General features: G+C 48.1%; 8 protein-coding genes across 8 annotated transcripts; 2 read left to right on the top strand and 6 right to left on the bottom strand.

Annotated features, from left to right (window-relative positions):
* Window positions 1–856: 856 nt before the first annotated feature.
* DFJ58DRAFT_838602 (uncharacterized protein) lies at window positions 857–2,591 on the top strand (the record flags this gene model as incomplete). The annotated part of the gene is made up of 9 exons (XM_041392465.1): window positions 857–881; window positions 951–1,015; window positions 1,062–1,237; window positions 1,289–1,385; window positions 1,436–1,477; window positions 1,595–1,892; window positions 1,951–2,063; window positions 2,240–2,306; window positions 2,341–2,591. The coding sequence occupies 9 exons, from the start codon at window positions 857–859 to the stop codon at window positions 2,589–2,591; spliced, it is 1,134 nt and encodes a 377-aa protein (XP_041247426.1).
* A 1,219-nt stretch (window positions 2,592–3,810) lies between these two features.
* On the bottom strand, window positions 3,811–6,196 carry DFJ58DRAFT_724379 (ferric reductase NAD binding domain-containing protein; the record flags this gene model as incomplete). Its single annotated transcript, XM_041385104.1, has 11 exons — window positions 3,811–3,938; window positions 3,995–4,315; window positions 4,374–4,438; window positions 4,488–4,536; window positions 4,584–5,092; window positions 5,143–5,184; window positions 5,238–5,381; window positions 5,433–5,518; window positions 5,575–5,600; window positions 5,651–5,770; window positions 5,830–6,196. The coding sequence occupies 11 exons, from the start codon at window positions 6,194–6,196 to the stop codon at window positions 3,811–3,813; spliced, it is 1,857 nt and encodes a 618-aa protein (XP_041247425.1).
* Window positions 6,197–7,329: 1,133 nt separating this feature from the next.
* DFJ58DRAFT_724378 (uncharacterized protein) lies at window positions 7,330–8,564 on the bottom strand (the record flags this gene model as incomplete). The annotated part of the gene is made up of 9 exons (XM_041385103.1): window positions 7,330–7,362; window positions 7,418–7,425; window positions 7,495–7,591; window positions 7,650–7,696; window positions 7,751–7,819; window positions 7,873–7,938; window positions 8,046–8,138; window positions 8,188–8,233; window positions 8,331–8,564. 9 exons carry the CDS (start codon window positions 8,562–8,564, stop codon window positions 7,330–7,332), a joined length of 693 nt encoding a protein of 230 aa, XP_041247424.1.
* Window positions 8,565–14,871: 6,307 nt separating this feature from the next.
* On the bottom strand, window positions 14,872–15,519 carry DFJ58DRAFT_771290 (uncharacterized protein). The gene is made up of 2 exons (XM_041389134.1): window positions 15,133–15,519; window positions 14,872–15,014 (listed from the first exon to the last, which is right to left on the bottom strand). The coding sequence occupies exon 1, from the start codon at window positions 15,481–15,483 to the stop codon at window positions 15,247–15,249; it is 237 nt and encodes a 78-aa protein (XP_041247423.1). The 5' UTR covers window positions 15,484–15,519; the 3' UTR covers window positions 14,872–15,014; window positions 15,133–15,246.
* A 115-nt stretch (window positions 15,520–15,634) lies between these two features.
* Window positions 15,635–17,954, top strand: DFJ58DRAFT_904759 (mitochondrial carrier domain-containing protein). The gene is made up of 8 exons (XM_041394921.1): window positions 15,635–16,039; window positions 16,092–16,127; window positions 16,188–16,198; window positions 16,327–16,404; window positions 17,104–17,195; window positions 17,249–17,333; window positions 17,387–17,467; window positions 17,525–17,954. The coding sequence occupies exons 1-8, from the start codon at window positions 15,682–15,684 to the stop codon at window positions 17,687–17,689; spliced, it is 906 nt and encodes a 301-aa protein (XP_041247422.1). The 5' UTR covers window positions 15,635–15,681; the 3' UTR covers window positions 17,690–17,954.
* An 18-nt stretch (window positions 17,955–17,972) lies between these two features.
* On the bottom strand, window positions 17,973–19,077 carry DFJ58DRAFT_165770 (uncharacterized protein). Its single transcript, XM_041378978.1, has 4 exons — window positions 19,026–19,077; window positions 18,379–18,943; window positions 18,074–18,327; window positions 17,973–18,017 (listed from the first exon to the last, which is right to left on the bottom strand). Exons 2-3 carry the CDS (start codon window positions 18,760–18,762, stop codon window positions 18,235–18,237), a joined length of 477 nt encoding a protein of 158 aa, XP_041247421.1. The 5' UTR covers window positions 18,763–18,943; window positions 19,026–19,077; the 3' UTR covers window positions 17,973–18,017; window positions 18,074–18,234.
* A 410-nt stretch (window positions 19,078–19,487) lies between these two features.
* DFJ58DRAFT_714714 (aspartic peptidase domain-containing protein) lies at window positions 19,488–21,761 on the bottom strand (the record flags this gene model as incomplete). Its single annotated transcript, XM_041384051.1, has 8 exons — window positions 19,488–19,676; window positions 19,810–19,885; window positions 20,100–20,368; window positions 20,429–20,560; window positions 20,596–21,049; window positions 21,099–21,393; window positions 21,450–21,502; window positions 21,550–21,761. 8 exons carry the CDS (start codon window positions 21,759–21,761, stop codon window positions 19,488–19,490), a joined length of 1,680 nt encoding a protein of 559 aa, XP_041247420.1.
* Window positions 21,762–21,913: 152 nt separating this feature from the next.
* Window positions 21,914–25,306, bottom strand: DFJ58DRAFT_165551 (fungal-specific transcription factor domain-containing protein). The gene is made up of 8 exons (XM_041378977.1): window positions 24,995–25,306; window positions 24,918–24,935; window positions 24,752–24,862; window positions 24,050–24,697; window positions 23,925–23,994; window positions 22,872–23,871; window positions 22,615–22,818; window positions 21,914–22,559 (listed from the first exon to the last, which is right to left on the bottom strand). The coding sequence occupies exons 1-8, from the start codon at window positions 25,066–25,068 to the stop codon at window positions 22,066–22,068; spliced, it is 2,619 nt and encodes an 872-aa protein (XP_041247419.1). The 5' UTR covers window positions 25,069–25,306; the 3' UTR covers window positions 21,914–22,065.
* Window positions 25,307–25,474: the final 168 nt, after the last annotated feature.

The raw sequence follows: 25,474 nt of genomic DNA, 5'->3' as shown, positions 1-25,474 counted from the left end.
CTACTTGCACTGTGATTTTTCTAGTTTGATAAGATAATTTAAATAATTTGAAACAAAACTTACCTCGGAGATTTACTTGCCTGAGGGTCGAGAGGGTTGACGCCAGTGCCAGTCATCCCAAACTGAGCAATTGCAGCCTTATACTTCCCCCTGAGACTGAGATTTTGTCATTAGTATGTACAGACGAGATGGGAACAAAGTACATACTATGCGAGGCGATTGGCAACAGCTTGTCCAAACTTTGGCCTATTCTCTTCTACAGCATACTGGGGCCCATATACCGGGTCATTGGCAAAGATATGTTTGGCGATTACAAGGTGGATTTCGGCTTTACTCCTGCCAGAAGGACGATCAGTGCTGATCGTCATGTCGTGTTGCTTTTTGTTGTCGGAGAAGAGTATGCAACAGTCGGGTGAATGTACAGCAAGCCAGGATACAAGAGGGGTAGTGCGATCATGGTTGACAGTTTCCCATCTGATCTTGGAAGGGGCAAAGTTGGTATCATCCCCAGGAGTCGGAGTGGCATCTCCATCATTCAGATCTGCTGCATGTTGATATTGGGGGGGGGGGTCTGGATGGTCAGTACCTCCTCCTCCTCCTCCTCCTCCTCCTCCCTTCCCACAAGTCACAATAGTGGTACCCCTTGCCCTTGCCCTAGCCCTAGCCCTCCCCCTGCCATGTGAAGGTTGCGGTGGTTGCGGTGGTTGTGGTGGTTGCGGTGGTGGTTGGAACTGGCTCATATCCAGACCAGCAGATATTTGAGAAAGCTGTTGGAGGCGTGCTGAACGTCTTACAGCGGATGGGCATATTAGGGGCATCGTTCATGTGTAGCATGAAGTTTTGATTTCAGACTCCGATGCCTGCTGCCGGAATTCCAAAAAGTTTGCATGTTTGTTAACGCTTTCAGGGAAGTTTCAAGACCAGCTTTGAATCCCACTACTATACTGAAGCCCTCGTTGAAACTGGTACATTAGGAGAGCTGTGGGACAAGTTTGGAGTAATCAGTGATCTGATTGTATGTCTTTCAATTTTCAGTCTGCTTCGCTAACTTTCTTCTTCAGCCATTCACAAACAACTTTCCACAAGCCGATATTCACCAGCTGATTGCACCCGATATCTTGCATCAAATCATCAAGGGCACCTTCAAGGATCACCTTGTGGTCTGGGTGGAAGACTATCTCATGTTGACACATGGAAAACGCGAAACCCTTCGCATTTTAGATGACATTGACCACAGGTGGGTCATTTAACATTTCTTCTGAGTTGATTGCTTATTTTCTCACTTTAGAATAGCAACTGTTGCCTCATTTTTTGGCCTGCATTGCTTTCCACAAGGGCGCAGCTTCAAGCAATGGATGGGGGACGACTCCAAAGCCCTCATGAAGGTAAATCTTTCCTGTTTCAAATCAATTTCACTAACACCATTTCTACTTAGGTTTACTTGGCTGCCATCGAGGGTCACGTACCACAGGATGTTGTTCGTATGTTTCATGTGTTCCTCGAATTCTGCTACCTTGTGCATCGGAACACCATCACTGATAACACTCTGGACAAGATTCGAGATGCACTCTCTTGTTTTCATTGATACCGCAAGATTTTTAAAACTACTGGTGTTGTTGATACGTTCTCACTGCCACGGCAACACTCCCTTGTCCATTACGCCTATCTTATTCGACAATTCGGTGCTCCCAATGGACTCTGCTCATCTATCACCAAGAGTAAGCATATCAAGGCCATCAAAGAACCGTGGAGGCGTTCAAGCAAATACAAAGTGCTTGGACAGATGCTTGTCACTAATCAGCGTCTTGATAAGCTGGCTGCTGTGCGTGCTGACTTTGCCAATTGCAGGATGTTAGACAGTACCTGTCTTGCAGCAGAACTTGATGTGCTTGGTAAGTTCTCAAATCAATTGCTGTTGGCATGCCCAATGCTAATTCATACCAATGTCAGGCCTCATGGACACAGATAGTAATGACAACCCCAATGTCAAAGTCCATCCCTTGCCCAGTAGTGTTGCTGATGAAGTGCCAGTAGCAGTAGACCATGGACCAACCGTTTTACAGGTGCATACCCAACTAGCGCGAACAGTTTGTAGGTATCCTCTTATCATCTCCAAATGTGGTCTAATACAACTTTACATGGGGCAGAACGAAAGTGTGCCCGCAATGTGTTGGCTCTCGCTGCAGAATTGAACCTCGCTCATTTTCCTGATTTGATTCGCCGCTTTCTTTTTGAGCAGACCCGCAGGCCAGACGACAACAGAGACCCATTGGAAGTTCCTCTTGCTGGCTGTCCTAGATATGAAGGTAAAATATTGGTCTTTAACTCTGCATCTTCAAGGTTCTATGCACCAAGTGACCTTAGTGGAGTTGGAGAGATGCAAGTCGAGCATATTCATGCTTGCCCTTTGTGGCGGAATGAAGCTCCCCACAATGACTGCATTTTTGTCAACACAGGAACCAGTACAGATGGCATCCAAGGACTCGAAGTCACCAGGGTTCATGCCTTCTTCTCATTCAACTATGGTGGGGAAGCCTATCCATGTGCCCTCATGCGCTGGTTTGACATCATTGGAGATGCACCTGACCTAGCTACTGGGATGTGGATGGTTCATCCAGCCTACAGTGCCAACCGCACACCTATACATAGTATCATACATGTGGACACAATCTATCATGCTGCTCACCTCATTCCAATGTTTGGCCGTCATTTTCTTTCCCCCAAAGTCAATCTCCATGTTTCTTATGATAGTTTTCATGCTTTCTATGTTAACAAATATGTTGACCATCACACTTTTGAAATTGCTTCATAGTAGCCCACATTCGAGTTTTACCACCCATGTTGATGACCCTTGGAATCACTTGAATATGATTTTTTGGCTTGTCCATCTTTTCTGTCTTTTGATGCTTGGCACACCTTAGTGAAATTCAGATTTTCATGACTTGTAGCTTATTTTGGGCACATTGCAAACTTCGTCGAAATCCCAGGTCTGATGAAGCGTGATTAAGTGGCGCAAAGCCAAAAAAGATATTTGTGATTTTCCTGATGGTACTGACCAGTGGTCTTCCCTTGCGGCAGGCAGCCACAGTGACACAGTCGATGTGCGCGAAACTATGGATCCGGCAAGGCCTCTTTGATTTCAAAAGTAGACGCTCAAAGTTTTCGTGGTCTATAAACTGTTTAAAACTGTTTAGTATACGTTTACCTACTGTTTATGTCTATTTACTCGAAAATCGTAGACATGAACTGAACAGTTGGAGCCTTACGCATGACGATGTTGCCTCTTTATCTGTGGATGTCACGTGTGACGCTGACTAACGAGAACGGGGACCTGTATAGTTTGATCAACAAGTACTGATAGCATTTTAAATCTTCCTGTCAGTGCATGTCGTCGCACGTTTTCAATGACATTGTCGACCCTATCCTCAGTATACGTATTTGGCTAACTTTTTCAGATATGTAGACTGAAACCGCAGCAATGCATATGACCAACCATTTGGTGCTTCTCGCCGATGTGCCCTGGTTCGAGTCCGAACGTGATGGTGACTATGATCTTTGTAACTTGGCGAATTTTTTTGATCGGGTACTTCGATCCCTCCCCAATATTAGTATCGGGTCCTTGCGATCAAAAGTGTTGAGCGCTGAGCGCTGATGGGTGGCGTGATCGGACCAAGTCAGAAGTTTTTATCATTAAACTTTTTGTTGGCAGCCGACCGGCGACGAGTCTACAAGTTACAGCAACAAATCGCGAGGAACCCTGATTACACAGTAACATAGGCCATACATAAAGCGAATAAGAAAAGGGGACTATCAGGCGTATCCGAACGATTCGACGTGCAGTGTTACGCTCGGTCCACCGCTGAGGATACTGGAGGGCCCGGAGACAGGGAAGCGAAGTGCATGACGGACAGAGCGTGCTATGGCCTGCGATCCGCAAACTAATATCGCACCCGTAAGTTGCACGTTCTTGGAGGCCGGCGTAATGAGTACTTACCGCTCACCGACATCCTCCCCGAGGTCAGACCGACCTCTTCTTTGAGCAGTGCATCTATATTCGGTCTTCCGTTTTCCATCCTAACGCCGCGCAGCGACATGAATGACAGAGATAAGGAATGTTTCCTGATTATCACGTGTACGGGACTGTCTTTCTTCTCAGCTGAACTTGAAACGCTGGAAGTGTCCTCCCTGGACGAGTTAGGTTGCGTCGTGGGTGAACTTGAAGAAGCGGTGATAAAGATGCGAATAGAGACTGTCAAAGAAGGCGGAGCAAGCTGAACAGCCTTGATAAGTGCTTCTTCAATCCATTGGACAGACTCTGCAATGTGTGACGTTACTTCATAGAAGAGACTGCGGATTGTTATAAATCTACGCACCAGCCCCGCGAATTGACCAAATGAACACTACGCGTGTGCAAGAGCTTTTTCCCTTGCGTACGCGTCTATAACAAGAATGAAAATCAATGATAAAAATCAAATGAAGGCACATACTCGATAATGTTGAGCAAGACAGGGAGGGTATATGAAACACCCGACCCCCCTGAATTCGATCAGTACTGAGTGATTACGAGACAATGCACGACCGACCTGCCACCAATACAGAGGTGTCGTAAGAACCGAGGTCAGGAGATGGGCCATAAGGACCATCTACAAAAACCTTGACAGTTTCCTTCTTAGCAGCTACCTCCTTTAGTTTTTTCGTAAACCCTTCTTGCACGTTGATAAAAAATACTAGCTCCTTCCAGAATGGAACGCTAGATCCCATAACCTCATCGCTGGATTGATCCTCCGCTGATACGGTTGACAGCAGACTAGAATCGAAACTCGCAATAGTAAAAGGGTGCGCTTCGAATGGCAGTGTCGAAACCGTGGGCATGATTAGATATGCTGTTTGTCCTGGGGACCAGTGGAAATGCGAGGGTTGACGTAAACGCAATCGAATGACATTTTCAGAAAGCAGTTCTGTCTCTGCATCCATTGTCCCAGTTCCTGACTTGAAGCCAAAGTAAGAGTGATTGAATACAACAAGCCGAACCGCCCGGACGAAGCGATCGAAAGCCCAGACCACAAATGACGGCCATATCCAGTACGACCCGCTAATCGCCGCCAGTCAGAAATGAGGCTGTCTGTATCGATTTGCACTTACTGAGCACCTTGGGTGTGGTAATATCCTCCCACCAGAAATATCCTGGGTTCTGTCTGTCAAAAACAGTTGCAAGCGAGTAGAAGTCCTAAACTCACAGGACGCCAAGGAAGTGAACGTAGAAAAAGACCTCGTACACCTCATTACGAACGGGACGTAGTGATACTAAGATCAGAATAGAGAAGGCAACCATGGCGGTGATACCGGCCCGGAGCCAGTCCTCGGACAAAGTCTCCCCGAAGCTTTCGGTGAACTCGATTAGAAAGGCGCAAGCGTGAACTGGAGGTACGTACGAGGGAGTGGATACTATTTCGCCCGCCGCATGCACCCAAAGTAGCATGAAGCATGTCCTAGCCATCATTCGATGAATATAATTGAGCTTCATATCCGGAGTCCATGAGTAAGTGTTCCGTGGAGAGTAATTAAGGGCCATACCCTATCGTAGCTGATGCCTGTGACCACTGATGCGAAAAACTCAGCGACACGCCGGATTCGTAACATTTCCACTTACAAGACACGATATTGTTCTTTGTGCCAAGAGCTGTGACAATGGGAAACTGACTGGACGCCAGTATGCCTATGCGGTTGCTCCAGTAGACGATATCAAGCTTCTGACCCTCGGCTGAGGTTGCTGCGTGATTGGTGGTTAGTGTGGTGTGAGTAGGACCGCATACAATCCTGTGAGCTTACAGTTAATGAAGGCATAGATCAACAAAAGGGCGATGTATGCCACGGTCACGAAAACCTCTGCCATGTTGAGGGTATAGGATTGTCCTATTTCTAGAGTCCACCGGAAGGCAACAACGCGATAGAAATTTATGATCGCGAGCGGAATCCGACGAAGAGAAAATTTGTGATGGACGCCATTGGTAATAGCCGTTTCTTCGTCGGACCCATGGTGTCCCCGCCTGGCGAACTTGGAGTGAAGGAATAATCCCCACTGGAAGCAGCCGACTACGAAGAGAAATGCGGCGATAGTATACCACACTTGTTCAGGGTACACGGTATTTTCAGCTATGAGCGAGTTTATGTCAGCTATAGAGAAGGGAGAAGACATCGCAGGTTGTGAAGGAAATGTGGATTCCGACAATCTGAAGGAGCAAACTAAATAGGAGGAACATGCTGGCGTTGTGCGTATTTGCAAATTTGAATATAATGAGGAAATCATACCTCAGTATCCGGATGTTTGACTAAGATTCATGCAAACCGGGTCGATGGGCTGCGGGACTTGTGGAAATTAATTGAATGGGTAACCGTCAAAATCTTATCTAGCGAAGATGCAATTGCAAGGCACGGATAGGCTCGAAGAGTTGAGACTCGAAACATTGCGTGACACCAAGTCCGCAGCCTCTTTAAATTTGGCGTCAGCATGCTGTCATGATTACTTGGCTAACCTGGTATAGTTGCCAAGACATTGATCGAGCACTCACATCATCTCGTGTGCTGTCTCCATTGGATGTATGTATGAACAAGGAGATTTTCCAGGCGGTGTGAGATTCAATCTACTCTCTGCAGCCTCTCGAGTCTATCATAATATCGCTTAGTTTGTAAAGGCCCGTCTGAACGCATGGATGTAAAGGCAACGCCTTGCGGGCAAATCATTTGCTTTGACTCATTATAACCTTGAGGTATTCCATTTTGGATTCGCGGGTTCACAAGGTGCCCGAGCTGCGGGTGCCAGATTACCGATCCCGGCTATGAAAGCGGACATGAAAATTAAGGTCAGGAAGTTCCTCAAAGTCAATAACTCGACTCATCTCACTCAGGCTATTCGTGACAATGGACTAGGACTTTTCGAGCTTCCACGTAGCATAGTCAACGAGCTCACTGCAAACTCACTCACTGAGATCGTCCGCGAGTTTGGGAAAGCCTGACATTGTCGTCTCCACGGTGGTCGCCGTTAATTTCGTTGGAGTAACCATTCATATTGTGGCACGAGGGACGTGTTATTGATAAGCGTATTGAGCGCCTCCGTTGAATGCACATCGAGGATTATGCGTTACATAATGAACCCGATCAATGCCAATACAACGGATATAGCCTATATATTGGAAATGTTCCCAGATACGACCACAAGAAAAAGTTATGTTCATACGATCCAAGGTCCCTTCGATCAAGAAAGATGCTACCGCGTCCCCGCGGTGGGTACGGGTGAGAAGATCTTTGCAGTTTAGAAAATAACGTCCACCATCAATCAAAGAAGATACCTCCGTCGATCGTTATCTGTCCATGGATCATATCACATTGCGTCCCTCAGTACGAGTGAGAAAATACTTACTGTTTGGCCTGCGGAGCAACGCAATACATCCATCAGTTACGAGCTTATGAAACCCGGGCCATATACCATATACACACCTGTGATGAAACGTGCTTCCGGGTTTACCAGAAATGAAACAAGGCTCGAAACGTCCTGGGTAGTTCCGAGGTCGCCTACTGATGACAGCCGTTTGAACTCAAGTGTCAAAAAATGTCAAAATCAGCATCTCATACACATTCGTGGAAAGGGTCACCTCGTCGTAAACGTCGTTATAATCAGTTGATCCAGCCAACCCATCAACTACGCGGGGTAAAAGTTACCATCCTATATTAAAGCACAATTCTCGAAACTTACGCATTGCCGTTTGAATTGTTCCTGGCGCATATGCATTCACTGTAATTCCGTTGCGACCAAGTTCAATGGCTTACAAGTAACGTTACTAGGGTCGGATGCTTGTGAGACTAAGTGCACTATACCTGCGGATTGCGTCAGCCCTCGGATAGCAAACTTGGATGCGCAGTAAGCGCTGAGTGAAGCATGCCCTAAAAAGATATGTCACCATGACATACACAAAGGAACAGCCGCATATGCGGCACTTGCCTTTCTTTCCCGCAAGGGAGCTTGCACCGATAATTCGCCCCGCCCTCACCTTGAGCTATCATCTGTTGCGCTGCATATTTATAGCTGTAGAAGGTGCCTTTGACGTTGATTGAAAGCACAGACTCAAAGTCATCGGATGTCGCTGCGGCAGGATTTTAGTATGTTGCGGCGGTACGTCGACGGTAACTTACTTTCTAAGAGTGGTTTTGATTTGCAAATGCCTGCGTTTGCAACAAACTATGATGAGATGAGTCTGGCAGTTCAAGTTGAACCAGTTGTAAACAACTCACAACATTCAGCCTGCCAAACTCTTTAACTGTACTCTCAACCAGACCTTTGACATCCTCTCTACGCTGACATTCCCAAGGACAATTAGCACTCTGCGCTCCGGGAATTCGGCAATGATTTCCTTCTTGACTTCCTCCAAATTCTCTTTGTTGCTTTCCAAATCGTTGATCGCGATGTCATAGCCATCTCCTGCAAGGCGTATTGCGATGCTACGTCCGATTCCTTGCGCGGATCCAGTGATGACTGCAACGCCTTTGGAGTTGGATTGTATGGACGTCATTCTTGTTACCTGGTGTGTAGCGAAATGCTGCTTTATTACTATTCTCTCATGGGGCGCAGGTCCTTTTGTACTCAGGCAGTCGGGTCGGCGCGCCACTAGTGCCGACGCCTCAATCTGTCGAAAATATATATATGGCTACCCACCTGATCATCAGTGCATAGTTCAAACGTTCACAAACGTGCCTAATTCTCTTTCTGCCCATTGTTCACGTTACAATTCCACGACAATATCGCATTTAACGCTGAGCCGTGTAGAACCTATCAATGCTAAGGATTTTTTGCAAGGCTATCTTCCAATTGAAACAATAGTGACTCTTCTATTCCGTCAGGTTTTGTTATCGCCTTATCCGCCCCGGCATCTTCATATCTGGCAAGGCCGATGTGAACTCATTATTGTGATGCGCTAGGAGCTGTGACGTTTCCCAGACCAGGAACCTGGGAACATAATTCGGCTGAAACTTCTACCAGGGCGGGGTTGAGTTGTGCGCGAGATCACGTCCAAAGACATTTGGCTCTAATATTGCTAGAAACCATCGACAGGTGACAGAACATGCGGTAATCCATGCTTTGCTGCACCCTTGCCATGACGTCCTATCCTGTAGCGGAGTACATGGCTCCGATTTGGCATTAGTAAGTCCTCGCTTAGTCTCCGGGTCGGAACTATACGTTATGGACTTCGCGTCAGAGTTCCTCAGAGCTTGGAGAGAGAGTGCTCAATAGAGGATGTGTACAGCATGCACACGTCATAATAAGGGGGACTTGCATTACGCCACCGACGCAGCCACCCGATTTTAAGTTATTCACAGCACACCTCATGAATTACAACAACAGCGAAAAGGGCTAGCACTGTGTCACCGATTGGCAGTAACCCGATTTCGAAGAAGATATCCACGTTCGTATACCGTACACGTCATCCAGCTTCGTCTAGCTCTAGTGTCGCTGACATGTTCTAATAGGTTGGGCTGGGCCGAGCGTCAGCTCGGGGCGGTACGCGAGCAGGTGGAGCCGCTTGGGAGGGCGGGAAACCTGCTCACAAAATTCGAACATGCCAATGACTTAACAAGTAGTTATTCGACGCAATACGCAATGAAGGGTTCTGCTAATACTACGACTACCCGAAGGGGAAAAATTCAAAGAACTATGGTGCACTAATCGATCATTAAACGAATATAATGGGAGAGGTGGGTGGGTTCTGATAATTTCAAAGGAGCGAGTGAGGAAGTGCGGAATACGACGAACTCGACGGTATAGGTGAATGAAAATCGAACGAAGGAAGGAACCGGCGCAGCCGCTTAGCTGGACATCTAGTGCCGGGACATTCCGGCGGGCTGCTTGACCCGGCACCATTACAACGAGTTATAACAGCAAAAAAGGTTAGTATTGCGCCACCGGCGCAGTAAACCGATTCCGAGAGACGACCGACGTTCGTATGCCGATTCGTCTGTTCGTTCTAGGTAAGGAAAAACCTTCTCATTGTGTCCTGTCTGTCCTAGCCGACCATTCTCAGGTGCGATAACCAATGTGTTACACTTAAGGTGCTTATAGGTTTTGCATGATTTTCCTATTCTTCGTCTCTTTACTCCCTAGCGGTTGTAAATTCTGTTGGAGGAGTGACACCTACAACACCGGTAGAGTGGTGAGTATTCTTCTTTATCCAGTCCGCTTACATGTCTCACAGAAATTGCTGTCTGATCTATCCAGTTAAGTTTTCTTCTGGACACCAGCGATCGGATTTCGGCAAAGCCCGGTACGTCGACTGTAGTATACTCTCTCAGAGTGGTTTTGGTTTGGGAGTGTACAACTCAGGCACTTGCAAATCAAAACCACTCTTAGAAAGCACTGGTCAATCGTGATATTACACAGGTTTGACATGGAGTTGGATAGTGTGGACGTCACCCGGCTTTGAGCTGGAGTACGGTAAAGTGCTTCCTGTTATTCTATTATGGGGGCGCTGGACCTTTTATACCCAGGAAGGCTGCTAATGCCGACGTCTCAATTTGTCGAAAATGAAATGGCGGCCCATCTGACCACGCATGAGCAAACCCATGCGCTCTTGCACCGCGTCTGAAGCTTCACGAAAGTAATATCTACTGCCTTTTCTGCACGTATTACCGTTCCACGACGATATCACCTCATTGTGGTGCCAAGAACATCGTGGAATCTATCAATATCAGAGTCCTTTGTAGGCAATCAGTCTTCCACATGAAATAAAAGTGAGTCATTCATTGCATCAGGTCGTGGCATTGCCTTATCCGCCCCATCATCATCTTTATATCTGGTAAGACCAAGTGAACTCGCCTTGGAATACACAGGAAATGGCATCCATTAACGACTAGCCTGTGACGGCTTCAAGGCCGGGAAGTCTGCGAATATCTACTAGGCTTTATGTAAGTTTCGTTGAGGCTAGAATTATTTGCGAGAGTAATATTGCCCGAAAGAATCGACAATCTAGCAGCGGAACCCACGGTAGTCGATGCTTTGCTGCATCTGCGCCGACAATTTCCTGTCCCGTATCGGAGCACACGGAGCCAGCCCTGGCTCCCATTGGCAACAGAAGGGCCTCCTTTAGTCTCCGAGTCGGATGTCAGCGCTTCTTGAAGTTTGGAGAGAAAATGCGGGACGCGCGTCCTCTGCACTTTTTCTTTGAAATCCGATGTCAGCTCGGGAACATGTGTGCACACGTTGTGCATTGACGTCGGCGCGCAGGGCCTTGTTGCTAGTGTTATAATAGAGCTCGAAACCCGACTGTCGACTCCCGAAAGAAAGGTGGCGCACGCTGGCCATGAAAGACGCCCCCTCATGTCACTGATCGATGATCGATCGACGACGTCTGGAACGAGTTGTGAGTAGCTCAAATTGCCACTACTAGACATAGAATGCAACGTTACATCTGTGGCAACACTGTAATTCACCACGCGCTCGAATCCATGGCTGTCACGGTGACAACAACCTACTGAACCATCTTATCAAGGGCTGTACAAACACAACCGCTCCCCTGTGCCAAGCACTGCAGATGTTTGTCATATAAAAGACGGGCAACACCACTGATTCAAATACTGGATATTCTTCACCTGATCCGACTGCTTCTCAACCCCAACCTGCTTCCGGAAGTTCACCGCCGCCGCCGCCGCCATTCCCATCAAGAGACACGAAACTTCAAACCTGGATGAACATATTGATTACCCCTTGAGTAATGAACAATATATATGCGTAACCTAGCAAACGCAAGGCCGCTCCGGTGTGTCGTGTCATCGTGGGGTCAAACTTACATAAATCATAAAATTAGCCTTTTGTTGATGCTAATATTCCCTTCCGCGAATTGGTGACGATGAGTTTTTCCACAAGTTTAATCCGTCCGTCGTATCGCATATCATCCAGTCACGATTCCCGTGACGTGTTATCTCACCAAGATCGATCATATACTCGACAGTGAACACTGAAGATTGCACATAATCTTGAAGCTTGAAGCATCCTTCGCATGGGCACCTCTGCTCTCAACCGAGCCTCGTGATGCAGATCGACTTTTCTTGTAGGTCCAGAGACATCAAGAAAACCCTCCCAAGGGCAATTTTGCCAAAAGTCGTAACATTCGCACAATTACAGGAGCCCAACCTCCGTTGTGGTTTTGCATGGACACTGTCCAAGGTGACATGTGCCTCGCCATGGCCGCGGGCATCGACCGAGCGCCACTTGACCTTATGAAAGACAGGTACGGTGGAACGGAAGATGGATGTCGTGTACCAACATATCAAGTGCTTGACCACGGAAAGGCTAGCGGCAACGTCGTTGGGCGAGATACTACTCGGAATATCTCGACCTACGACGTTGCTGCTAAATTTGCGACTCTCGAGGTGTCAGAAAGGACTGAAGAAATTCAGAGCATTGACGAAGTTGAAGTGCTCGAGTTGACTTTGGCGAGTTAGATCAGGTCGAACAAGGAATAATTCAACTTTCGGTTAATTTCGCGTTGTTCTGATATGAGTTATGCCCACTAGCCAGGAGCCTAATCTTCTCACTTTCCGGCTAAAAATGCAGATTCGCACTTTCCTTTTGGAATTGCTTTGCAAGTAAACTCACCTTCGTCTTTGCATGCAGGCATCAGGAAAACGTAATTCGTTACAGAGTGCTACAGAGCGCTCTGTAGCGCTCTGTAGCACAATTGAACCCGCTGATGCAGGGTTTAGGCAGGTTATTGTCGACGTGTGATTCGACTGGAGTTTGCGGCAGTGACTTGGAGTCTCGGACGTCTCCCTCACTGGCCCTCGCCACTCCGAATCTACGTCGCATCTGTTGGCGCCACAGATATCATTGAATTGCCCAGAAGTCGTTCGTGCGCTGGATATCTTTGGACGTTACTCCATTAAAGGGTTTACCAACTTAGCGCAGTGCTGGCACCGGGTTTATCATCCACCTCATGAATGAGTCAGTGGCAGTGCTGGTGAGCTTTTTTTGTGTCCATTCGATGTCTATTTGTGTCCATTGAGAGATGTGCTCTATATAGGACAGTGCTAGTCTAGTGGGCGGCAGTGACGTCGCCCTCAGATCCTCGTCACTCCGAGTCTACATCGCATCTGTTCAAGTTGGCGCCATAGATATCATTGAATTGCCCAGAAGTCGTTCGTGCGCTGTATATTGTTTGACGTTACTCCATTAAAGGGTTTACCAACTTAGTGCAGTGCTGGCACCTGAGACTGTCCGGGTTTATCATCCACCTCATGAATGATTCAGTGGCAGTGCTAGTGAGCTTTTTTTGTGTCCATCTGTTTCCAATGATTGAGAGATGTGCTCTATATATGACAGTGCTTGCTAGTCTAGTGGGACTCGCGGTGTCTCCGTCGCACCTCTTGCTAGTAAGCTTGCAGCGCCGAACGTTTGAATGTTCGAACACTGAAGCGAGCTTTGCCACGTAAGTAGGCCCATGTAGTATGACTTATCAACTCATATCATTTCCAGAACATTAAACGTTTAAATTTATGATTAGTGACCTCAGCCAGTTGGACGCAAATCAGAAGTCGGGTTTGCCCTGCGATTCCCTTTGTCGTTGCGGTGCACTGATACCGGAGCCTTGACTCAGTAACTCCTTAACCTATCGTATGCTCCTTGGTTTGAAAGGCAATAATTGTCGTTTGAATTGGTTGTGGTCAAAGTCTTGCCATGGATGAACGGGCCCGGGTGCCGAAATTGCACTCATCGACACGTTCAGGCAATAACTTGAATGTATAGAAGACGCCACAAATAGCAAATACGTCGCGCTAGGAGTGTCGCATATGATGCAAGGTCGTTCTTGCTTTATCAGCGTTCATTGCGGCTCCCGACGAATATATCGGTGCTCAGTTCTAGTTTTCATCTATGATGACAAAGAACAAAGCGTGTGTCAAAGATGGCGAACTCTGAGGAGAATATGTGGCGCCTTCCAGTTACAACACGATGGCCGCCTTGATATCGATGTTGCTTCCGGGCTCGTTTTCACTCTCATTCTCATAGCCTCTCCATCTTGAACAATAGCCGATATCAGAACAAGGTGCGGCTAAAGGACATGACAAGCTCTGTTGAAATTTGGGTGTGAGCTCCTTATTGTGGGTACTGTCTAATACACGTGTATGGTCGCTTGTGCAAACAAGTTCCGGACGCTTCCCCTCATCGAAGATGGCGCCCGGCCGCGTGTCATCGCGGTGGAGAAGCAGTGAAGAGTTCAAGGAATTAACACCGATCGATGATTTGGCGTGGGACGTTATTTTGCAGTTGTAAGCCTGCAATTATGATTATGATGGTTATCCACTGACAAAGGAACAAGGTCACCAGGTTGCGTCAAGTACGAATACTGTAGCTAGGTATGTATGTGCACTGAGAATTGGTGCTGTGTATACGTAAGTATCTCATCAGCCGGCGGGGTCAATATCAATGAAAAGTACTTAACATTGGAAGATATTTTCTTCTCAGGATTAACCGGGACCATTGGAGTGTGGATGTATGATACGAATCATTTATTGATGTGTTCTGCTCGTAACAACAAATTCAATACAACATTTGATCTGAATCATATGGTCAAGTCAAAGACAAACACCAGATGATGCGCCATTCACGTCATTCCGAGCACCCTTGCACAGCAACGGTTTGCTCAGAATAAGGGAAATGGCCATCGGCTATACGTGAATTGGGAAATGCAATGAAATCTATCCATAACAGGGACGCCAAGGGCAAGCACAGGGAACAAACTTCAAGTAGTACGGCATCTTATCGAAGGACAAGGGTCCAGAACGACTGCAATGGACTCACGACGTGAGAGTTCGAGGCCGATGTTGAGAACGTGGGTAGATTTTATACCGACACCTCCAAGATTGACGGTAAGGTGAAATTAATCGCTACGACCGAGTGAATTGTCTCATACCACTTGCAAAACATACCGAATGACAATAGAGCCTTCCTATGTGCACCAGGGATCGCACGCACCGTGAGTCGCCATAATTTTTCAGCGCACCGTACACGCAAGAGTGTGCGTGAGCTTTAGTACCTCGTCGCGCGCCGTTTTCAAACCCACGGTTCAATTTCATGGAGCTAACTCTGGATAGAAGAAAGCAGAACGTACTATGACAAATATGATTATAGGATCAAGATGGAAGAGGTCATCTGGATAGACGGGGTACAAGGAAGAGAGGATGAAAAATAGCTTAGGCAAGTGATGACTATGCTATCGATGGTGGCCAGAAGACAAAGGAAAATGCGGGGAGCCGAAATAATAATCGAATTATGAGCCGGGAGATGACGGGACAGTATAGAAGGGGAAGAACAATATTCACACGATGTGGCAACGCCTGTCTATCGCAGTTAAATGTCGATTCTAAACTACAAGGTCTTGCAGCATTCCGTAATAACAACAGAGCACCTACGATAAGCAGACTATGAAGCTGGTTGTAAATCATTTGAACGTTTAGATGGTGATCGAGTTTAAGGAGGAGCAGCTCGACATGAATGCCTGGCGATGATCACATGAGTATTGAAGCTTAGTCAGCGTGGGTATTGTCCAATATTCCCCTATTGATAGTGCGCCTTCAAATCGGAAGAACTAGTTACGCCCGGTTCACTCCAGTCGAGTCCAATATCCTCTCTCACAAACCACCATGTCCGCACAAGCTGCAGCACCTCCTTCGCCACCTCTTGTGGCTTCGAAGCCCAAGAAGCAGCCCTACCCTTTCTACCTCGGTGGTGTTGCAGCAACAATTGCTGCTTCCATCACCCACCCTCTTGACCTTACCAAGGTCCGCCTTCAGGCGTCGGGTGACAAGGGTATGATACAATCCATAAAGAAGACAGTCCGCACTGCCGGCGTCCGGGGACTCTTCGACGGTATCTCTGGAACATGGATGCGCCAGATGAGCTACAGCTTGTGTCGCTTTTGGGCATATGATGAGAGCAAGAAGCTCTTGGGGGCAACACCCCAAAGCCCTGCATGGGTTCTCGCCACAGCAGGTGTCATGGGTGAGTACGAAATCTCATGTCGTACGATCGATATTATTGAGAACCGAGTTAGCTGGCTCCATCGCGGGTGTCGTGGGTAATCCTGGCGGTAAGTCTCGATGTCATATATCGTGAATTCGTGCGCTGAGCAGCGATTTTGCTTGATCAGAGGTCGTTATGGTGCGTGTCATGCTCTACTACCTTGCCTCGTGCTCACATCTGCCCTCCATTACGTGACTATTCCGATATCCGCTCCCGCCCGGAACGTCCTCGCCCCCCTCTTATTGGAATCGCGCCATATTTATCAGGTCCGTCTGCAGGGAGACTTTGCAAAACCACCCGAAAAGCGGTTTAATTATAAGCACTGCTTCGACGCATTATTCAGAGTAAGTGTCGTGCCTAGGTTTAGACGTGCCCTGCGCGGTTCCGTGACTTCTCGTTTCTTCCTCTTGGTCATCAGTGTTCGTGCTAGTGTCGACTTTGTCCCAAGGACAGTATTATCGTGGGGCGTCACTGCGCGAGTTCAGATGCACAAGGTCATACGGATTTGAACTGGCCACGTAGCAGCGACGGGTGGATGGAAACACGAAAGAGTGTATTTTTCCTCGCTTGCTCATCTTTATACTCCCATGCGCCGCTCTATCTCCTACCCTGCCTACCCCGCCATTTCCGTCATTCCTTGCGCAACCTTATGGTATTATTGCTGTGCCGAGCATCCACCCGTGCTCGCACGCTTGCTCATGTCAATATTTTGCTTCTGATTTGCACGTGACGACCCTGCGCCATGGTATACAGAAAGCGCGCTATCATTGATGGCCAGGTCACAATGCATCACGGATGGGCATATGGATTAATGGGCTTATATGCTTCATTAGCCTTTCGACGTCATCAATTCGCCGATCACTCGAAGGAGATTGGCGAATACCAATTTGGAACCGCAATGCGCAACTTATCAATAGAGGACCATGTCGTGCTACTTCTTTCTTCTGCTTACCTTTTCGTATTCACCTTGAGTCTGTTTTGGCTTATCCCTGACATCCGATCGTGTTTATTCCGAGTCTGAGGTGCTGACGTTATAATTGCAGATGGTCCGCGAGGAGGGCCCATCATCGCTTGTGCGAGGTGTGGGCCCAAATGTCTTCAGGAGCATCCTGATGAACTCCAGTCAACTGGCTTCGTAAGTCGCCCTTCTCGTCGTCTTATCTTATGTCATTTCTAATGTGTATTCAGGTATGACTTCTTCAAGGCTGAACTCCTGAAGACAAAGTACTTCGATGACAACATCGCTTGTCATTTTACAGCCAGTTGCGCAGCAGTACGTTCTACTTCTTCTCATTTCCTACGATCTCACCTCAACTTCTCTTTCAGGGAACAGTTGCCACAACTGTTTGCTCACCCGCAGACGTGCTAAAGAGCCGTATCATGAACGCTTCTGGGCCCGGATCAAGTGTGAGTCTTGTTTTTTGTGCAATTAATCGGCCACGCGTGACACTGAGACACTTAAAGTCAACGATTGGAGTGATCCGCTCCTCTCTAGCAACCGAAGGCCCAATGTTCATGTTCAAAGGCTGGCTCCCCGCATGGTCGCGTCTCCAGCCCACCACAATCCTCATTTTCCTAACCCTCGAGCAACTGAAAAACGTCGTCGACTGGAAGCGCGGATCGTTGTAAAGTTGACTGCGATCCATTCCTTTTGAATGATCAAAATATCTGAACGTGGATGTGGATTTGTTGCTTGGAGGGACCATGTGTGCGATACCACGCGTAACCTATCCTGGAGATATCATGGAGTGGAAATACTGTTAGCTGATCATTGATTCTTCTGCGCTCGCTAGATTATATCGTTGCATAGCTTTTTTTTTTCCGCTACGCTGTGATTTTGTATTCTACTCTAGTTGCTTAACGCGATTTTGTGGAATTTGACTTGTCGTTATTGTAGGCGTGACTAACGTGACAGCTGATCAGTCGTGTTATAACGTTAGGTGGAGGTCGGAGGCCTCTGTCGATCAGAAGAACTATTCATGTCAGAGGGGACTCGGAGGAGGCTACACTCACCCAGGAGAAAGATCAGTAAAACAGTATTAATCAGTTTTCGAGCGCCCACATTGTAGTCATTCTGGCACTCGTTAAGCTATGGCGAGCTCTCTCGTGCTCCTCGTTATCTACTTGTCCAAACGTTCGATTTTGATCCGTAGACCCATGTTGCTGCTTGATTATCATGATCTGTGAATTGTCCATTCTCCACTCGGGTTTGACTTGACGATACGTAGGCTATATGTCCGTGTCGTGCCCATGTCAACGCTAATTCCCTGTGAACTGTCGTCCTCTCGCGTAGTGTAGCCCTGCATCGAGGCACTCACTCTGGTCGTGTTCTCCTTCGGCCACTGACTGGAGCGGATGGGTGCACCAGGAACGCTTTGGTAGCGACCCTGCCGGATCATGGACAACTTCGACAGAGTTCGAAACCACATGACGAACGGATGTTGATCGGTCCCTCGGCAGTCCGTTTGACATGCTAGCATACATTTCCGCATCTCTCCCAGGAATGTCCGTAATATGTATAATCGAAATGTATGGACGTGCCAGAATGTCACGGTGCTGCGGGTGATGGAATTGCCAGTGCCTTGGCGATGATGCACTTCTTCGAGAAGCTCAAGAGGGGTATCAATGCGGCTGGCCGCAGGCGTCATGAATAAGGATATCGCTAATCCATCGGAGGCGAGTACGACTCGAACGAATGGCATATGTAGAGCAAGTGGTTCTCCTTTGACACTTGTGACCAGCCTGTCTAATGAAGCGAACTTGTCACCGGTCTAGTCCCACCTAGGTAGATCGATAGCAGGGAGACAGCCGTGGAATCCTTCCATTGGGTTATCAGTGCTGCGCAGTGTTCAGCCGAGGGTTAAACAGGTTGTATTAATATATCTGTGCGTTATAATTAGCGATAGATGTCAACGAAAAAAAGACTGCTGAACGACTGTCAAGCTTTAACTTGAAGTAAACTTACGACAATATGCTAACGCCAAAATAACTCAAATAAGCACCACGATGAAAGTTAGAACGAAATCACTGGCATGTTACGTAGACTGGCAGTATACGTACAAGACTCGCTTCCATGCTGTTGACTCAGCTACACAAACCGTGACAAACACCTTCCCCAAGGGCCCTGTGTACGTACTTGTTTATGACAACATATCAGTTCTTGAAACTAGAACCGACGAGAGCACTCGTTAGAGTTGCAGGAAAGAAAATAAAATAGATTTACCATGCGCTGAGATTAATGGCTGGCAGTCGACATTGTGGATCCGACGTTATTAGGCAAAAGAAATGAGATCGTATGTGGGTAAATAGGCTACAATATGTCGAATGCGAGGTACATGATACAAATGCCAAAGACTTGAAAAATGCGAATCGTTCATACAGATTAAACATGACGTTCATGCGAGAATTCTTGAAAATGTCCACATCGCTAAAATGAAAAATGAACACCACAATGTGGCAGATGGAACCCACCTGCATGCCCTCTCGTGCACCATTTGCCTGGCCCAGCTTGTGTTCTCCCGCCTGCATCATGAACAGATCCGGGAAGAGGAGTTGCCAGAGGGACCCCACCAATTCCGGTGCTCAGTGGAGAAGAAAGGGAGGATGGCGGCAACATCTTCGTTCCTGCAAGAGAGTGATAGGACCGGATACCAAGATGAAATATATCGAGAACTAACCAGGAAGATCGTACTGTTCAGCAGATGCTGCTGAGATAGCATCCTCTAAGCGTTGGCCGCATCAGAAGGAACGGTAGATAGGAACCCAATACGCGGAGGGTCTTGCGAAAGTCCCGTGAAAGAGCCGTAATAGAACGCTGCGAGCACGCTAGCAAGAAATAAGTGGTCTGGACAACAAACCTAAAAGGCAACTAAAACAGTAAGAAATCAAAAGACGGGTCTCCGCCCCATAATTTCGGTTGGTGACCACGGTGAGCCGGAGCTCCAGACATAGCTCGCTTGGAATACGCGAGGAACTCCGTATGGATCCGTCCGCGCTATATCCACAGCTGCAGGCAAATACATATATGACTACCACTCACCCCTTCAGAAACGGATCCCCTAGACTCCAGCTGTACAGGTATCCACCCCCACCGAGAACAGGCACATCAGTCTGTGCAAGATTCGCCCCGCACACCTGTGCGTTCCCTGAGCGCACCTGGTTGATGAAGTCTCTTGGGTCGACGGGGAACATACGACCACCAATCTGGAATGCCAGTGTATGAGGAAATGAACAGGCGAACTGAGGTCCCCCCAGCATGTTCTGGATGTACGAAATAACGTCAGGCGGACCGCGGATTAAAGAATTGCCCTGCAAAGAGGTATTAAAACCGGAAATCAGGTACAAGTTAGTGGACTATGGATGACGAACTGTATCGATTAGCGCTGACAGTGAGATATTACTAGAAGATAACTGTGACCGCGGAAGTTTCACGCCGTCAAGAAAGACGTCGTCTACAGGGATTTCCCAAGCAATGGGATATGCCTTTGGCGGGCGGATTAACTGCTTGATGTGTAAAACTCCGAGGTTGGACGTACCTCAAAAGAATCATTTTGTGTCAAGCCGTCTTGCTGAAGCGTATATTTACGCACAGGAACCCACGTCAGGCTCTCGTTTTGGACCCCAGGTGGTAGTCCACCTATGGAGAGCATGCCTTCGTTCCCCCCGATGTCGATTGTGTCTCGCTGCAGCGCAATCGCGAACATGGGCGAGGCAAGTCCTCCGAGCGAAGCAAGGCGATGGATAAATGGACCGGATACCCCAAAAGACGAAATTATAGCGGACGAGGTCGTCTGACGTTTCTCCTGAGGCATAGATTGGTAAGAGGGAGGATCGGTATGTCGAGACGAGGAAATTCCGAGGATGGACTTGTCAAACCAGCGATTTGCGTAATTTCTTCGCATGGCAGTGATACGCGAAACTGCATCACGATGAAGACTTCGTCGTCTCGAAACCTGATGTTGGTTCAGGAACATATCGGTCCAGATCACACTCCAGACTATCAGTACGGCGCGCACCTTGTTTCAGGGCAGTCGCTTACCTGTTGAGAGGAAACCCGAGTCCAAAGATCCCAGAGCACTTGTTTTGAACCACGGACGTATTGGTATCATTAATCGCCGCAAAATACTGATCTTGCAAAGTAAGACCCGCCAGCGACACCGCATCATATCCAATGATCCCTCTCGCATACGTTCCAGTCTTCGAATCGCCATACACTATGGTGGCATCCAGGCCCATATCATGGAACGTGTTCGTTGGGTAAAGAACCGCATTTACTGAGGAGCATGTTCCCTGGCATACATTGGACAGTACCCACAAGTCCGAGGAACCCGTGTCTTGTGCGCTCCTCAGCCTCAGATACAATGCTCCTGTTATAAATTTGAAGGCTCACCTAGGACGACAGGCAAGGATGTGCCACCGATGTCTATAAGGACACTATACGTTCTGGTGGGCGTCAGTCAAGAAAATGAGTCTCGCCTGCATAGACTCACACGTCGAAAAAATCTCCAAGTCCCGCTACACCGGTGTCCGCACTGAGCGTGATTCGTTTAGGGATAAGCCTCCGGCTCAAGGGCAAGTGCAAACCGCCCTGCATTCGCTTCGCACCATGTAGAGAATAACCGGAATTCCTCGAAACAAGTTCGGCGGCGGCGGAGTACAAGAGATTGAACGCTGCAAGAATGGACCGCAGGCGTTTATGCATTCCTGGGGCACGGATTTCCAAGTCGCCAATAGAGTTGGCCACAGCGGATTTCAGCCAAAAATTCAGATTGAAGGAACAAGAGTGAGTAATGACATTTAATGTTGTTTCGAGCGGGTCACCAGCACGTGATCGCGTCTCTTGGAGCCTTGGAGTTACTCATTACCGCCCTTTCCCAAGCCATCAAGCAAGCAACCTCATAGTATCGAAAGCCTGGAGTCATACGGTGAAACAGTAACGAGAATACAGTAATAGAAAAGCCTGCAATAAATCATACAGCTCCACCACGTAAGACAATGCGACCGCTTCAAGGGGACGCGATTAAATTATTCCCCCCATTCATGTGCACGTATAACGGATCATGTTCAGCAAGATGTTGACCCATATTGAAATCAGACGCGCCCGAGAAAAGCGTCGCAACATCCACCGACCCGTCCCCAAACATATTCATCATATCTGCCGGTGACGACAAATACATCCCCGCAGACGCATCCATGTCCATGCTTCCTGGGTCGATAAAACTCGGCGCCGAAAGTGACAACCGCCGTGGATATCGTGATGACGAGGGCCCAGGTGTAGGCGAAAAGGCATTTTGCGGGCTTGTGGCTCCAAGAGTAGGGTCGACGAAGAACTCAGAGGGTGAGAAAGCCTCAGGACTACTATGTTGCGAGCCACCGTCACTGCCTGCACCCCTGGCAGCAACGCTGGGTGTCTTCTTGCGGATGGGTCTTATCCAGGGGGGACGCGAACTTGGCTGTTCCTGACCTTCTGGGCGAGAAGGCTCCAGAGGAATTTGTGTCACTTAGTCACATGCATTAGCCAAGGGGATCACCGACATCAGAAACAAGGAACTCACAACGACAAAATTCTTCCATGAGATCCCCTGATCTCTGTCCACACACGTACCGCCCACTAAATCGCCTCAACAACCCAACACACGATCGAAGCGCTTCAAGCGCGGGCTGAATCAAGCGTTGAAGTTTCTCGCTCTTACAGTTAATCAATATGGTGATAAGCGTCCTCCCGGCTTGCGTGAGTTGGTGAATCACATGCACACCATCTGATACGAATGATTAACCAATGCAAGACAAGATCCACGATGAGAACACTCACAATACGTCATCAGCCCCTTCCCCGCTACCTGCATGTGCGACGAGATAATCTGCAGCGCACACGACTGCGCGGCACTCATCTCCTCCTTCTCTACATCCACGGGATCCTCCTCCATTGACGTACTATATGCCCTCTCCGCCACAAAGTTTGAGAAGCGATGTCGATGGATCAACATCCTGACATATTGCTCAGCGCAGTGCAAACGCACGGCCTGGGTGACCCTGATCACATCATCACTCGCCAATGTTGCCGACGTATGCGCCCAATACGGAGGTATAGATCGGCGAATTTCATCCAGCAATGCCTCCTCTTCGCGCAGGTCCTTCGGACGCACATGACCAGACAACACGCCTGCGGCGCGTAACAAGAATGGAGAAGAGTCACCTGTCCGGTCGCGCGGAGGCGGTATGTCCAACACCGACTCCATTACAACCATGATCCTCACGGAGGCGATAAATGCACTCATACGGCTCTCCGTTCCTGCGGGCTGCGAGAGTATCCCATCATGTGTGATGAACTCGTCATCTACAACGGTAGGCTCTCCAATGTCTGTGTCCCGAAGGCGAATCATTGGGGGACGGCCAAAGTGGGCCGAGAGTTGTTTGTCCCATAGGTATACGCACCAGAATGTGCGCTTGCGGACTTCGTCCTCGATGGGATTAAAGAGGTCATAGGTGTCGGCCGATCGATGCAAGCCAGTATCGATCGACACAGTAATAGCCTCCGATAAGAGTGCTGCTGCTTTTGAAAGTTTTCCCAGCCCAACAGCGTAGACCGCGGCGATTAGATCTGCCTGGATAGTGTACAATGTAGGATGGTCCGCGATTGGAAGAGTACGTAGCCGCCCAAACAATTCGAACCATTGGGTGCCGGCAGAGATGCCATCACTGGGATCCGATCGTACTCTTGGGTCATCGATGTGACGGGACGCAAGGCAGCATATAGCTACAATAAAGGCCGCAAAACCGGGCTCACCCCACTTTCTGGGATTGCCATAGTCCTGAATTGTGATTCGTGTGAGCACGGGAAGCATACTATGTGAATGTTACGCACCGCCAAAAATGTCGGAACATGTAGGAATGGCAGCAGGTAATAAGAAGTACACAAATAGCATTGAACTAGGCTAATGATACAATATCAGCATAAGCGACATTAAAAGGCAAAGATAGAAAATCTACCTGTCCATAAGTTCTGGAACTATATAGGAGGTGATAAGGCGCCATAATGTTTCAGGATTAACGTCGGTGCGTCTGGGCGTCCTGTTGGGAAACCAAGTTGGGTTGGCGGTATGAGAAGATGGATTTGTCCATGCCGGATCTGGAGAGCCTTTCTCCGTTTCAGACTTGACTGGGGTGTGATTTTCGACCAAAAGATCTAAGAGAGGAAGGCCAGAAGTCTCTCCTTGCCAACGGGTGTAGCCTTCATCATCGAAGTACAGATAGGAAGCAGATATAGACATGCGTGATGTCTCTTCTGGTTGTTCGCAATTTGATGCATTTGGTGTATGAGATGACTGCCCAAGCATCGAGGAAAATGCAGTGTTTGGACTTTGAGCTCGCGGAGAGTTCATGGGCGGAGATGCCCTGAAGTGGGTAGACGGATTGGTAAGTGGGAAAACGTGCAAAGATGGGGGCGGGACGCCCGAGGGAAAGTTGTGGTTTGCAGAGGCGAAGGACGCCAAAGGGCTGGCGATGTTGTCTGAGGATAGCAATTGGGAGGAGGTGAGTGCAGATGCGCCCGCACCTCCGGCAGCAAAAACTGCAGGAGGAATCGCCTGGATGAGAGTCTCGAGGTGATGCATCCTATCTTCTAGCGTCGCAGTTCTTCTGCAAGCCGATAATGAGTATTTGTATCAGAGATAAGATGTATACCCCACGAACTTTGACTTGTGAGGATGTGTTCGCTTTCCCGGTTCTTCAAACGTACATGGTGAATTGGCGGTGAGACAAGCCTGACACGGATGACCCTCATCACATTTGATTCTCCTTCGACTGAAATATCGTCAGCGATGGCTGGTCACAGATAAAAGATGTAGTAAGCACTGACCGACAGCGATCACACGCTCTGAGAGATAACCCGAGGTGAGTGAATCGGTACACTGGAAGATTGAGAGCACGACTAACCTACTCAGCTTGAATCGTCTCTCCTTCAGGATGGACGTTGAAGCTTTTTCTTGCTCCTCTTGAGCTGGAGACATTGTTTTCAAGATGAGAGTTGAAAAGTGGATTCAAAGACTGGATTGTCTGGAATAAGTATCAAAGCAAGTTCAACGGACTTTGTTGCCCCATGATCCTTCCCATGGCCGGCCCGCATCGGCAGTTAAATGTGACTACCATATCGGGAAATCATGGCCCCCGGTATGTTCCTGGGTACTTCAAGTTGAGTGTCGCCCAATTACTTTTGTACATTTGTTGTTCGTCCGGACCGAGCAGGGTCAGGGCCTCGATACTTCTACAGATTGCATCATGAAGTGACGATCGACATCATTCATTCTACAGGTGCAAAGTTCATTTTGACCAGTAACCACCGTTAAAATTTAACACAGCTAAACAGGGCTGATTGAAATGGGGCCACATGCACCACTGTCAACGTTACACTGCATG

This window comes from Suillus subalutaceus, assembly GCF_016647625.1.
Source record: "Suillus subalutaceus strain FC151 chromosome Unknown DFJ58scaffold_19, whole genome shotgun sequence".
In the NCBI taxonomy this organism is placed as follows: domain Eukaryota; kingdom Fungi; phylum Basidiomycota; class Agaricomycetes; order Boletales; family Suillaceae; genus Suillus; species Suillus subalutaceus.
Note: the sequence above shows the minus strand (reverse complement) of the source record. Positions and strands in the feature narration are given on the sequence as shown.

Bases quoted from the DNA above. Each gene is read 5' to 3' on its own strand.
- DFJ58DRAFT_771290 (XM_041389134.1), bottom strand. From the start codon at position 15,483: ATGATTTACAACCAGCTTCATAGTCTGCTTATCGTAGGTGCTCTGTTG.
- DFJ58DRAFT_904759 (XM_041394921.1), top strand. From the start codon at position 15,682: ATGTCCGCACAAGCTGCAGCACCTCCTTCGCCACCTCTTGTGGCTTCG. The intron at 16,405-17,103 runs GTAAGTGTCGTG...TTATAATTGCAG, and splicing joins GCTTCGACGCATTATTCAGA to ATGGTCCGCGAGGAGGGCCC. The intron at 17,334-17,386 runs GTACGTTCTACT...CTTCTCTTTCAG, and splicing joins TTACAGCCAGTTGCGCAGCA to GGAACAGTTGCCACAACTGT.
- DFJ58DRAFT_165770 (XM_041378978.1), bottom strand. From the start codon at position 18,762: ATGCCATTCGTTCGAGTCGTACTCGCCTCCGATGGATTAGCGATATCC. The intron at 18,328-18,378 runs GTGAGTGCCTCG...GACAGTTCACAG, and splicing joins CGAAGGAGAACACGACCAGA to GGAATTAGCGTTGACATGGG.
- DFJ58DRAFT_165551 (XM_041378977.1), bottom strand. From the start codon at position 25,068: ATGTCTCCAGCTCAAGAGGAGCAAGAAAAAGCTTCAACGTCCATCCTG. The intron at 23,872-23,924 runs GTGCGTAACATT...ATCACAATTCAG, and splicing joins ATGTTCCGACATTTTTGGCG to GACTATGGCAATCCCAGAAA. The intron at 22,819-22,871 runs GTGAGTGTTCTC...CATTCGTATCAG, and splicing joins GAAGGGGCTGATGACGTATT to ATGGTGTGCATGTGATTCAC.